General features: G+C 33.9%; 1 protein-coding gene and 1 long non-coding RNA gene across 3 annotated transcripts in view; both read right to left on the bottom strand.

Annotated features, from left to right (window-relative positions):
• The window catches only part of LOC127728737 (uncharacterized), a 206880-nt gene that overhangs the window by 140914 nt on the left and 52179 nt on the right, over positions 1-13787 (bottom strand). The gene's annotated exons all lie outside the window — the stretch shown is intronic.
• Positions 1-13787, bottom strand: part of LOC127728704 (ubiquitin carboxyl-terminal hydrolase MINDY-3-like) — a 32746-nt gene that overhangs the window by 8420 nt on the left and 10539 nt on the right. The window contains exons 5-8 of the mRNA XM_052236338.1: positions 9219-9292; positions 4995-5074; positions 2703-2773; positions 1628-1708 (exon numbers count right to left, since the gene is read on the bottom strand). Coding sequence (XP_052092298.1) covers positions 1628-1708; positions 2703-2773; positions 4995-5074; positions 9219-9292 — 306 coding nt within the window. The remainder of the gene's footprint in view (positions 1-1627; positions 1709-2702; positions 2774-4994; positions 5075-9218; positions 9293-13787) is intronic.

The following is a 13787-nucleotide window of genomic DNA, read 5'->3' on the forward strand; positions in this document are numbered from 1 at the left end:
TGTAGCGTTTGGTCCCATGTTGTATATACATGTACATGTTTATGTTGAGTATAATTTGGCACCAGCTGTTCCAGGGTTAAAGAGCAACACTTGAAGAAACTATTATATAAGAGGATCTCCAAATTTAAGTTAGAGGTCTTGAGGTAATCATAAAGCACAGTAGTATCCAGGATCACATACAATGTGTTAGGGGCGTCACTTGGCATTCGTCGTCTCCTATGTGCTAACATGTCATGTAGGTCTCAAGTTATCACTTGGCATCCGTCTATCAATATTACTTAAGCTGTCATTTTCCTCCAGGACGAAAGTATAAATTGTAACTTATGCAGAGTATAAGTGTTGTTTATTCAGACGGGATGGTTTCTTCCATGAGATGGGGCAGTCGATTCCATTATAAGGTCAAAGGTCATGCCTAATTTGGTCTGTCTGATATCAAGGATTAGGTTCTCAGATTACAATTGCAGGCTGCCAGCTTCTCACTTTTGATTTTGCTGTTGAATACAAAGGACGTTTACTCAATAGGAATAGTAAAATGAAATTGAAAACTTATTCCTATTGAGTAAACGTCCTTTGTATTCAACAGCAAAATCAAAAGTGAGAAGCTGGCAGCCTGCAATTGTAATCTGAGAACCTAATCCTTGATATCAGACAGACCAAATTAGGCATGACCTTTGACCTTATAATGGAATCGACTGCCCCATCTCATGGAAGAAACCATCCCGTCTGAATAAACAACACTTATACTCTGCATAAGTTACAATCAAGGTCAATTGATACTGGCTAGCTATAGACAGACATGTACATCTTACAATCATCCCATACACCAATTATAGTTGACCTATTGCTATGGTAATTGAAAAACAGACCAAAACACAAAAACTTAACATTGACCAATGAACCATGAAAATGAGGTCAATGTCCGATGACACCAGCTAGACAGACATGTACAACTTACAATCATTCCATACACCTTATATAGTTGACCTATTGCTTACAGGACTTGAAAAACAGAACAAAACACAAAGAAATAACAATGATCAATGAACCATGAAAATGAGGTCAAGGTCAGATGAAACCTGCCAGTCTGACATGTACCCCTTACAATCATTCCATACATCACAGATAGTTGACCTGCTGCTTGTAGTATCTGAGAAACAGACCTAATCACGTAACTTTAACCTTGATCACTAATCCATGAATTGAGGTCGAGGTCAGGTTAACCCTGTTTGACCGACATGAAGACGTTGCAAGGAACCCATATACTAAATATAGTTATCCTATTACTCATAATAAGTGAGAAATTTACACGACAAAAAAAACTGTTTATTTTTTTCAAGCAGTCGCTGAACAATGAAAATGAGGTCAAGGACAATGAGCATATGACAGACAGAAACTTCTTAACATAAGGTATCTGCATACAAGGTAAGAAACATCTTCTTCCTACTGAAATATCAAGCTTTATACAAATAGTTTACGCCGCCGCAGCGGGATAGTAATACCTATGTCTCCCATACTGCAATTTTCATCGCAGGCGAGGCAAAAACAATACAGTAGGATGTGTTTCACTCCCTAACTTCCAAACTCTCCACATAAGACCCTCCATTCACAATGTACAATCTGTACTTACTTTAGAAAACAATACAGTAAGATGTGTTTCACTTCCTAACATCCAAATAGGAAACCTGGGATTCTTTAAGTACCAACCAACCTACAAAATTGTTTAAGTTTGATACTAAAAGGTCCACATGCTCAGTAATTGAATCCAATAGTTTCAAGAACTGACAGTGCTCATTTTGTTGTTCATCACTCAGTTTACCGTACTGTTCCATCAAGTACATGAACACAAGAACACACATACTAATTTTCTGTAAAAAGCACTTGTCCATTTATTCAGACTTAATCATTTGTCTTTAATTAGATATAATGTGCTGTTATCAAAATTAGGAAAAGTCTAAATCAGTAGTGTTATTCAAAATAAGCAGAAAACACCAAATAACATAATATTCTCTTTTTGAGATGGTTTACTTTTATACCAACATGTATATGCATTTCTGAATTTTGGTATCAATTCTTTTTTTATTTGCATTCAATTGCAAGATATTTAACCCAAAAAAACTCCAAAATAATATACTGACATTTTCTGTATATATTTCAGCTCTGGAGAATAAAATATGATGTAGGGTCAATGAGATAGGAACCCAAAAGAGGAAAAAAGAAAAACATATATAGAAGCCTGCTTATTGTTAAATGACTACCAATGTCAGCTTCATTTCTTATATTCATTTATATGCGTATAAACCCAAAAGCAGATTGGATTTGTCAAATTGGACTCCATCATCAACATTCTATAAGAAGTTCTATACAAATAAGGCACATATCAAATAGTTCTATATGGCTAGTGACCAACTGAAGCATAATGATGAACAAATTTCTTTTTGTATGGTAACTATTTTTCATGTCAAAATAAGGTTTAACTAGTATGAATATTTTCTGCGAATTTAAAGATTTTAATACCTTGTATATAAAGAAATCTATTATTATTGACTCAATGGTAGGTTTTCTTATCAAAACTTTAAAAAGTAATAAATTGTAATACAAATGTAGTAAAACTAAATGTCCATTGCTTTTTCATGACAGTTGCCTTAACAAATATGATGGTATAATAAGAGCTGTATAATGATTATTTCATATAATATACAAACCTCACAATAACGCATATATTCCATTAATGTTAAAAATCCTATGGTAGACTGTCTTGGAATGCCTCGTAATTCTGAAACAAAAGGTTTAAGCTTTGACATACGGTGCAGGCACCTGTTAAACATAGTATGTTGACCTCTAGATGTCTTATGTATGTCTGTGTTGTTAGGTGATAGTCTAAATGATGTACAAACCAAAATCTCCCTTTTATTCCTCTACATAAGTAATCTATTATATTGTTATATGTAATTATTGGTACCTTAATTTTTGTTTCCTGTATTTCATATGTATCACAAAACTAAGTACTTTTTCTCATCTGGTTTTCTTGTACATTTTTCTGTGCAATTTTATTAATCTACTAAGAGAATAAAAAAAGGATCCAGTTAAATCCCGCCACATGTTCTAGTTAATGTTCCATGTAAGGCACCTGTTGATAACAGATCTTTTATAATTTTTATTAAATTTATTGAAACCTTTTTGTAGGGCGATTTAGAGCTTGAGATACTCTAAATAAATAAAGAATGTAAGTTGACTACTTGATGTCTTTTGGTTTTTGTAATTGTTGTTGGGTTGCTGTCTGATTGACATAATTCCCACATCTTCATTTATTTGTATGCTACTTTATTTAGAGTATAAATTATTTTAAGTTTAAATATTCAATAAAAAGTAAAGATAATTTAGATTAAAAAAGTTTGTCATGCTATTCTTGTGATTAAACTTTTTTATGTATCTGTAAGGCTTGATAGTCCTATTAAAACATATAAAGTAAGTCAAAAGTTATTTTTTCCTATAACTTTGACTATTTCATAAAGTACATCTACAAGTACATACTGAAGATTGTACCAAATAAGGAAAGCAAGACTTTTTTAAATGCTCATTTCTAGTTTCCTAATGTTTTACTTTGTGTCTTGTATATTCACTGTATGAAAATTATTCAAAATGACACATTTATTATAAGTATTTTCACCAGAACTATACCAATCTATATATAAAACAAACAAAAAAAGTCTAAAAAAACAATCACATGAAGACTTATTGCTTAATATAACCCTTAATTTGTTTGACACATGAGAAAGATTTTAAAACATGTCATTTGCATTGAAAATAAAATCAGATGCATTTGTTTTGTATCTGAAAAACCACCTTGAAATAAGCACACATGTTTACAATGTACCAGACAAAGTAGAGTCAACAATGTATCCATACATTTTTTTTTGTACATCATCAAATCTTAATCATTCACTTGCACTTTTTTTTTATTTAAAGCAGTAGTTTGAAGCTATCGTTTCAAGTATTGGAAGGGATATACATACCACTTGGTTTGAAGTTTTTTTTTTTTCGTAGATCTTATTCAAGCAGAATTTTGTTATTTAAGTAAAGCATATAACTAACAGTAAACTTGTCAACTGTAAGTTAGAATAACTGAAATTGAATTAAAAAGTTTCCTTTGTATATTTGAAAAAAAAATTTGGGAAATCGACTTAATATCAATACAACAGGCTTAACTGACAAATTTATGTAGTTAACAATTATTAAGTATGATATAATTTCTTATCAACTTCTCAAAAATTAACTTAAACCTGAAATATCTTTATCATTATCCCATACATTGGTTACAGCTTTACCACTCAGTCCCTTCCCAACACATATACAATATTACTTACTTAAACCTGAGATATCTTTATCATTATCCCATACATTGGTAACAGCTTTACCACTCAGTCTCTTCTAGACACAAATACAATATTACTTACTTAAACCTGAGATATCTTTATCATTATCCCATACACTGGTTACAGCTTTACCACTCAGTCTCTTCTCGACACAAATACAATATTACTTACTTAAACCTGAGATATCTTTATCATTATCCCATACATTGGTTACAGCTTTACCACTCAGTCCCTTCCCAACACATATACAATATTACTTACTTAAACCTGAGATATCTTTATCATTATCCCATACATTGGTAACAGCTTTACCACTCAGTCTCTTCTAGACACAAATACAATATTACTTACTTAAACCTGAGATATCTTTATCATTATCCCATACACTGGTTACAGCTTTACCACTCAGTACCTTCTCGACACAAATACAATATAACTTACTTAAACCTGAGATATCTTTATCATTATCCCATACATTGGTAACAGCTTTACCACTCAGTCCCTTCCCGACACATATACAACATTACTTACTTAAACCTGAGATATCTTTAACATTATCCCATACATTGGTAACAGCTTTACCACTCAGTCCCTTCCCGACACATATACAATATTACTTACTTAAACCTGAGATATCTTTATCATTATCCCATACATTGGTTACAGCTTTACCACTCAGTAATAAGTTAATTAGACTTTGGCTGTAAAAAAAAAAAAATCGTTGTATTGAAAAACTCTGTGTTTAATTGCAATGTTTTTATTCTCTTTTCACAGATTATAAGCTGAATAATCAACTATGATATATCATTAGTTACTGAAGCAGAAAAAATAGTATCAAATATCCTTACATTCAGTAAAATTTGTTTTACTTTTTACCTACAGCCATGACCTGTATATTGTATATTAACTGTTTATAAACATGTGTAATTGTGTGATTTTACCTGCCATGATTATGTATACTGTCTATAAACTTGTGTAATCGTGTGACTTTACCTGCCATGACCATGTATACTGTCTATAAACTTGTGTAATTGTGTGATTTTTACCTGCCATGATTATGTATACTGTCTATAAACTTGTTTAATGGTGTGACTTTACCTGCCATGACCATGTATACTGTCTATAAACTTGTGTAATCGTGTGACTTTACCTGCCATGACCATGTATACTGTCTATAAACTCGTGTAATCATGTGGTTTTACCTGCCATGACCATGTATACTGTCTATAAACTTGTGTAATCGTGTGAAGTTACCTGCCATGACCATGTATACTGTCTATAAACTTGTTTAATGGTGTGACTTTACCTGCCATGACCATGTATACTGTCTATAAACTTGTGTAATCGTGTGACTTTACCTGCCATGATTATGTATACTGTCTATAAACTTGTGTAAAAGTGTGACTTTACCTGCCATGACCATGTATACTGTCTATAAACTTGTGTAATCGTGTGACTTTACCTGCCATGACCATGTATACTGTCTATAAACTTGTGTAATCATGTGACTTTACCTGCCATGACCATGTATACTGTCTATAAACTTGTTTAATGGTGTGACTTTACCTGCCATGATTATGTATACTGTCTATAAACTTGTGTAATCGTGTGACTTTACCTGCCATGACCATGTATACTGTCTATAAACTTGTGTAATCGTGTGACTTTACCTGCCATGACCATGTATACTGTCTATAAACTTGTGTAATCGTGTGACTTTACCTGCCATGACCATGTTTACTGTCTATAAACTTGTGTAATCGTGTGACTTTACCTGCCATGACCATGTATACTGTCTATAAACTCGTGTAATCGTGTGACTTTACCTGCCATGACCATGTATACTGTCTATAAACTTGTGTAATCGTGTGACTTTACCTGCCATGACCATGTATACTGTCTATAAACTTGTTTAATGGTGTGACTTTACCTGCCATGACCATGTATACTGTCTATAAACTTGTGTAATCGTGTGACTTTACCTGCCATGATTATGTATACTGTCTATAAACTTGTGTAAACGTGTGACTTTACCTGCCATGACCATGTATACTGTCTATAAACTTGTGTAATCGTGTGACTTTACCTGCCATGACCATGTATACTGTCTATAAACTTGTGTAATCATGTGACTTTACCTGCCATGACCATGTATACTGTCTATAAACTTGTTTAATGGTGTGACTTTACCTGCCATGATTATGTATACTGTCTATAAACTTGTGTAATCGTGTGACTTTACCTGCCATGATTATGTATACTGTCTATAAACTTGTGTAATCGTGTGACTTTACCTGCCATGACCATGTATACTGTCTATAAACTTGTGTAATCTTGTGACTTTACCTGCCATGACCATGTTTACTGTCTATAAACTTGTGTAATCGTGTGACTTTACCTGCCATGACCATGTATACTGTCTATAAACTTGTGTAATCATGTGACTTTACCTGCCATGACCATGTATACTGTCTATAAACTTGTGTAATTGTGTGACTTTACCTGCCATGACCATGTATACTGTCTATAAACTTGTTTAATGGTGTGACTTTACCTGCCATGACCATGTATACTGTCTGTCTATAAACTTGTGTAATCATGTGACTTTACCTGCCATGACCATGTATACTGTCTATAAACTTGTGTAATCGTGTGACTTTACCTGCCATGACCATGTATACTGTCTATAAACTTGTTTAATGGTGTGACTTTACCTGCCATGATTATGTATACTGCTATAAACTTGTGAAATCGTGTGACTTTACCTGCCATGACCATGTATACTGTCTATAAACTTGTGTAATCGTGTGACTTTACCTGCCATGACCATGTATACAGCCTGTAAACTAGTGTAATCGTGTGACTTTACCTGCCATGACCATGTATACTGTCTATAAACTTGTGTAATCGTGTGACTTTACCTGCCATGACCATGTATACAGCCTGTAAACTAGTGTAATCGTGTGACTTTACCTGCCATGACCATGTATACTGTCTATAAACTTGTGTAATCGTGTGACTTTACCTGCCATGACCATGTATACTGTCTATAAACTTGTGTAATCATGTGACTTTACCTGCCATGACCATGTATACTGTCTATAAACTTGTGTAATCATGTGACTTTACCTGCCATGACCATGTATACTGTCTATAAACTTGTGTAATCATGTGACTTTACCTGCCATGACCATGTATACTGTCTATAAACTTGTGTAATCGTGTGACTTTACCTGCCATGACCATGTATACTGTCTATAAACTAGTGTAATCGTGTGACTTTACCTGCCATGACCATGTATACTGTCTATAAACTTGTGTAATCATGTGACTTTACCTGCCATGACCATGTATACTGTCTATAAACTAGTGTAATCGTGTGACTTTACCTGCCATGACCATGTATACTGTCTATAAACTTGTGTAATCATGTGACTTTACCTGCCATGACCATGTATACTGTCTATAAACTTGTGTAATCATGTGACTTTACCTGCCATGACCATGTATACTGTCTATAAACTTGTGAAATCGTGTGACTTTACCTGCCATGACCATGTATACTGTCTATAAACTTGTGTAATCGTGTGACTTTACCTGCCATGACCATGTATACAGCCTGTAAACTAGTGTAATCGTGTGACTTTACCTGCCATGACCATGTATACTGTCTATAAACTTGTGTAATCGTGTGACTTTACCTGCCATGACCATGTATACTGTCTATAAACTAGTGTAATCGTGTGACTTTACCTGCCATGACCATGTATACTGTCTATAAACTAGTGTAATCGTGTGACTTTACCTGCCATGACCATGTATACTGTCTATAAACTTGTGTAATCGTGTGACTTTACCTGCCATGACCATGTATACTGTCTATAAACTAGTGTAATCGTGTGACTTTACCTGCCATGACCATGTATACTGTCTATAAACTTGTGTAATCATGTGACTTTACCTGCCATGACCATGTATACTGTCTATAAACTTGTGTAATCGTGTGACTTTACCTGCCATGACCATGTATACTGTCTATAAACTTGTGTAATCATGTGACTTTACCTGCCATGACCATGTATACTGTCTATAAACTTGTGTAATCATGTGACTTTACCTGCCATGACCATGTATACTGTCTATAAACTTGTGTAATCATGTGACTTTACCTGCCATGACCATGTATACTGTCTATAAACTTGTGTAATCGTGTGACTTTACCTGCCATGACCATGTATACTGTCTATAAACTTGTGTAATCATGTGACTTTACCTGCCATGACCATGTATACTGTCTATAAACTTGTGTAATCATGTGACTTTACCTGCCATGACCATGTATACTGTCTATAAACTTGTGTAATCATGTGACTTTACCTGCCATGACCATGTATACTGTCTATAAACTAGTGTAATCGTGTGACTTTACCTGCCATGACCATGTATACTGTCTATAAACTTGTGTAATCATGTGACTTTACCTGCCATGACCATGTATACTGTCTATAAACTTGTGTAATCATGTGACTTTACCTGCCATGACCATGTATACTGTCTATAAACTTGTGTAATCATGTGACTTTACCTGCCATGACCATGTATACTGTCTATAAACTTGTGTAATCGTGTGACTTTACCTGCCATGACCATGTATACTGTCTATAAACTTGTGTAATCATGTGACTTTACCTGCCATGACCATGTATACTGTCTATAAACTTGTGTAATCATGTGACTTTACCTGCCATGACCATGTATACTGTCTATAAACTTGTGTAATCGTGTGACTTTACCTGCCATGACCATGTATACTGTCTATAAACTTGTGTAATCATGTGACTTTACCTGCCATGACCATGTATACTGTCTATAAACTGTTCCCCTGGATCTTCTACTTCATTCTTTATTTGTTCTATACCCTGAAAAAAATAATTAAGAGTACTTATGCTCTCATTTCAATCAACAGTTTGTATAAAAGTCACAGCACTTTATGGATGTATAAAAGTCACAGCACTTTATGGATGTATCTTTAAATACACTTCTGTTCATACTGAGTTATTTCACAATATCACCAGCGACCACCAAAATTTTTTGATGTCGATCTGGACATGTTTCATCTATATAAAAAACATGATAAAATAAAATGCTCCGCTGGGCGCAGCTTGATACGACCGCAGAGGTCGAACCCTGAACAGTTGGGACAAGTATGGACACAACATTCAAGCTTGATACAGCACTGAATTTGGATTGTGATTAAATATTTAACACAGCATAGGCTTCTGACACAGAATGAATGTGGTCTAAGAACTTAAAAAAAAATTTAATTTACCTATTCAAACAATATCATCATTATTTGCTTTTATATATAAATCAGAAATAACTAATTTAAAATGGAAAATTTTAAAGAAAAAAAAAGGAAAAAAAGGAAAAAAAAATCCCTCCCCCAAATTTTTGAACCCCCTTATGATTCATCAACCCCAAACTCAATCCCAGCCTTCCCTTTGTGGTATGGTACCTTGCAGTACAATTTCAGATAGATCCATACACTTGAACACAAGTTATTGTCTGGAAACTAGAAAAATGCTTGTTTTTAGGCCCCTTTTTGGCCCCAAATTCCTAAACGTTTTGGGCAATTACCCCCAAACTCAAACCCAGCTTTCCCTTTGTGATATGGAACCTTGTAGTACAATTTCATAAAGATCCATACACTTACACACAAGTTATTGTCCTGAAACTAGAAAAATGCTTGTTTTTTGCCCCTTTTTGGCCCCTAATTCCTAAAATTTTGAGGCAATTATCCCCAAAACCAATCCCAGCCTTCCCTTTATGGTATGGTACCTTGCAGTACAATTTCAGAGAGATCCATACACTTGAACACAAGTTATTGTCTGGAAACTAGAAAAATGCTTATTTTTGGCCCCTTTTTGGCCCCTTATTCCTAAACGTTTTGGGCAATTACCCCCAAACTCAATTCCAGCTTTCCCTTTGTGATATGGAACCTTGTAGTACTATTTCAGAAAGATCCATACACTTACACACAAGTTATTGTCATGAAACTAGAAAAATGCTTGTTTTTTGCCCCTTTTTTGGCCCCTAATTCCTAAAATTTTGAGACAATTACCCCCAAAATCAATCCCAGCATTCCCTTTGTGATATGGAACCTTGTGGTACAATGTCAGAGAGATCCATACACTAACACACAAGTAATTGTCTGGAAGTTACAAAAATGCTTAATTTTGGTCCCTAATTCCTTAACTATTGGTACCATAACCCCCAAAATCAATCCTAACCTTCCTTTTGTGGTATTGAACCTTATGGTAAAATTTCATAGAGATCCTTTCACTTAAACTAAAGTTAGAGTGCGAAAACCAATGTGTCTTCGGACGACGACGATGACAACGCCAACCTCATCCCAATATACGAATAAAAGTATTTCATAATAAAATGCTTCGCTGGGGCGCAGCTTGATACGACAGCAGAGGTCGAACCCTGAACAGTTGGGGCAAGTATGGACACAACATTCGAGCTTGATACAGCTCTGAATTTGGATTGTTATTAAATATTTGACACAGCATAGGTTTCTGACACAGAAAGAATGTGGTCTAAGAACTTGAATTTTTTTAATTTACCTATTATGGTCCAATGTCCAAAATCAAAATACATGGTTAGATTCAGCATATCAAAGAACCCCATATATTCAATTTTTGTTAAAATCAAACAAAGTTTAATTTTGGACCCCAACTTGGACAAACTTGAAAACTGGGCCCATAATCAAAAATCTAAACACATGTTTAGATTCAGCATATCAAAGAACCCCAAGAATTCAATTTTTGCTAAAATCAAACTAAGTTTAATTTTGGACCCTTTGGACCTTAATGTAGACCAATTTAAAAAACGGGACCCAAATTAAAAATCTAAAAACACGGTTAGATTTGAAATATCAAACAACCCCAATAACTCAATTTTTGATGAAATCAAACAAAGTTTAATTTTGGACCCTTTTGACCTCAATATGAACCAATTTGATAGCGAGGCCTACAAATAAAAAATCTAAATACATGGTTAGATTCAGCATATCAAAGAACCTCATATATTCAATTTTTGTTGAAATCAAACAAAGTTTAATTTTGGACCCCAATTTGGACCAACTTGAAAACTGGGCCAAAAATCAAAAATCTAAATACATGTTTAGATTCAGCATATCAAAGAACCTCATATATTCAATTTTTTGCTAAAATCAAACACAGTTTAATTTTGGACCCTTTGGACCTTAATGTAGACCAATTTGAAAACTGGACCCAAAATTAAAAATCTAAATACACTGTTAGATTCGGCATAAAAAATAAATAAATGTGATCAAAGATTTTACAAATCTAATGCGCCATACTGTGCAATTAAAGATTACTTCTTGAAATTTTTCAATATTTGAAATTTGAAAAAAAAATAATATTTGAAGAATAATTCTTTTTAATTTCTGAAATCTGAAATGAGAAAAAATTGACCCCCCACAATTTCTTTTTACCCCCCCCCCCCCTTTTTTCCCCAAAAAAATTCTTTCCCTCAAGATATGGTCATAATCTCAATTCAAATTTCCAATGGAGTTGGCAACCATAATTACCCATTTAAATTTACCATAGTGCTAACTTAATCTATTTTATAATAGAATTAAAAATATAGTGTCAAATCTTTCATATGGATTTTTTTGTAAAAAAAAAAGATGCAACATTTGCAGATATTTTTACTGGTCTTCCTTTATAAATATGCATTTCTTTAAACATAATTTAAAAGCAGTGTAAGGGAAGTAACCAAAACGTTGTATTTGGATTACCTCCCTTACACTGTTTTAAATTATCTTTATTGTTCATTAACCATTAGGTGGCAGGTACCAGTTTTGGTGTACCAGAACATGTGTCCCACGCAGAAATTTGGTTATAGTTAAGCATTGAGGTATAATATTGCATCATGTGGACTGAAAAAATAAATGAATGTAAATTCTAGGCTATTGTACTACACAAGTAAGTAGTTGCATACACAGGTTGGGGATTTCCTTCACAAATGGGTCCAATCAGAAGTCAAAATTGTGGTCTCCTCACTTGACGGCATCCAATCAAAGTGGGGAAAAACTTCAGTTTTATGTAAACAAAAATATCTTGAGATTTTGATGGTAAGGATAGGTTCGGACAAGGCTCTAATTCACTGAATATCATTTATCTCTTGGATTTTGCCTAAAATTCTTGTCGGCTTTTAGCAGGATTCTGCAGGTAAGGATTAGATTGGTATCAGAGCATCACATTTTTTGCCTTATTTGCAATGCATTTATAAATTTTAAAATATCCATGCTGGACAGACACCCAAATTTAAAGGTTTTCTATATATTCACATAAGCACGCACACATCTTAGTTACTTGAATCCATACATTTTATTTGTATATAAGCTTGAATGAATTTTCAAGAAAATAAAATCATAAATCCATGAAATTCTAAAGATTTATTGTAAAATAACTGGTTTCTGCCACCTTACATTATACATAATTTAAAAGCAGTGTAAGGGAGATAATTTCAATGATGTATTTGATTTATCTCCCTTACACTGCTTTAAATTATGTTTTGTACTAAAGTATTTGTCCATTAACCAGGACAACCTTGTTTTTCCCCCTTTTTTGCCCCTAATTCCTAAACGGTTTGAGCCATAACCCCCCAAAGCAAATCCTAACCATCCCTTTGTGGTATGGAAACTTGTAGTATAATTTCAGAGAGATCCATACACCGTTCCACAGTTATTGTCTGGAAACTAGAAAATGCTTATTTTTGGCCCCTTTTTGGCCCCTTATTCCTTAACTGTTGGTACAATAACCCCCAAAATCAATCCCAACCTGCCTTTTGTGGTATTTAACCTTATGGTCAAATTTTAAAAAGATCCATTCACTTAAACTAAAGTTAGAGTGCGAAAACCAATGTGTCTTCGGACGACGACGCCGGACGACGACGACGACGACGCCAACGTCATACCAATATACGACCACAAAATTTTTTTGCGGTCGTATAAAATTGATCCTTATAATCTCCAGATGCCTTAAAGATACCACTGAAATTATATTAAATACCAAAGCTATATACAAATATAAACTATTTTCACAAAAGATGAATTCCTCAAAATAAGAGATAACGCCTTGAAATATCAAGTCTTCTATCAGAAATTTCCAGAAAATCTTCCTTGGAAGCAAAGTGGGGAATCTGAATGAATTATTGTTTAGTGTGAAAGGACAAATCTTATTTTGTACAGGGGCAGTCTTTTATATAGATTTCAGACAGATTGAAAACCTAACAATCAATATATCTCATTTAAACAGGAAAAAAGTCAAGATGCATGTATGATGTATGTTTAGTATTGAAGAAAAACAAGTACTTGCACAA

The sequence above is a fragment of the Mytilus californianus genome, unplaced genomic scaffold, assembly GCF_021869535.1.
Source record: "Mytilus californianus isolate M0D057914Y unplaced genomic scaffold, xbMytCali1.0.p SCAF_2, whole genome shotgun sequence".
NCBI lineage: Eukaryota > Metazoa > Mollusca > Bivalvia > Mytilida > Mytilidae > Mytilus > Mytilus californianus.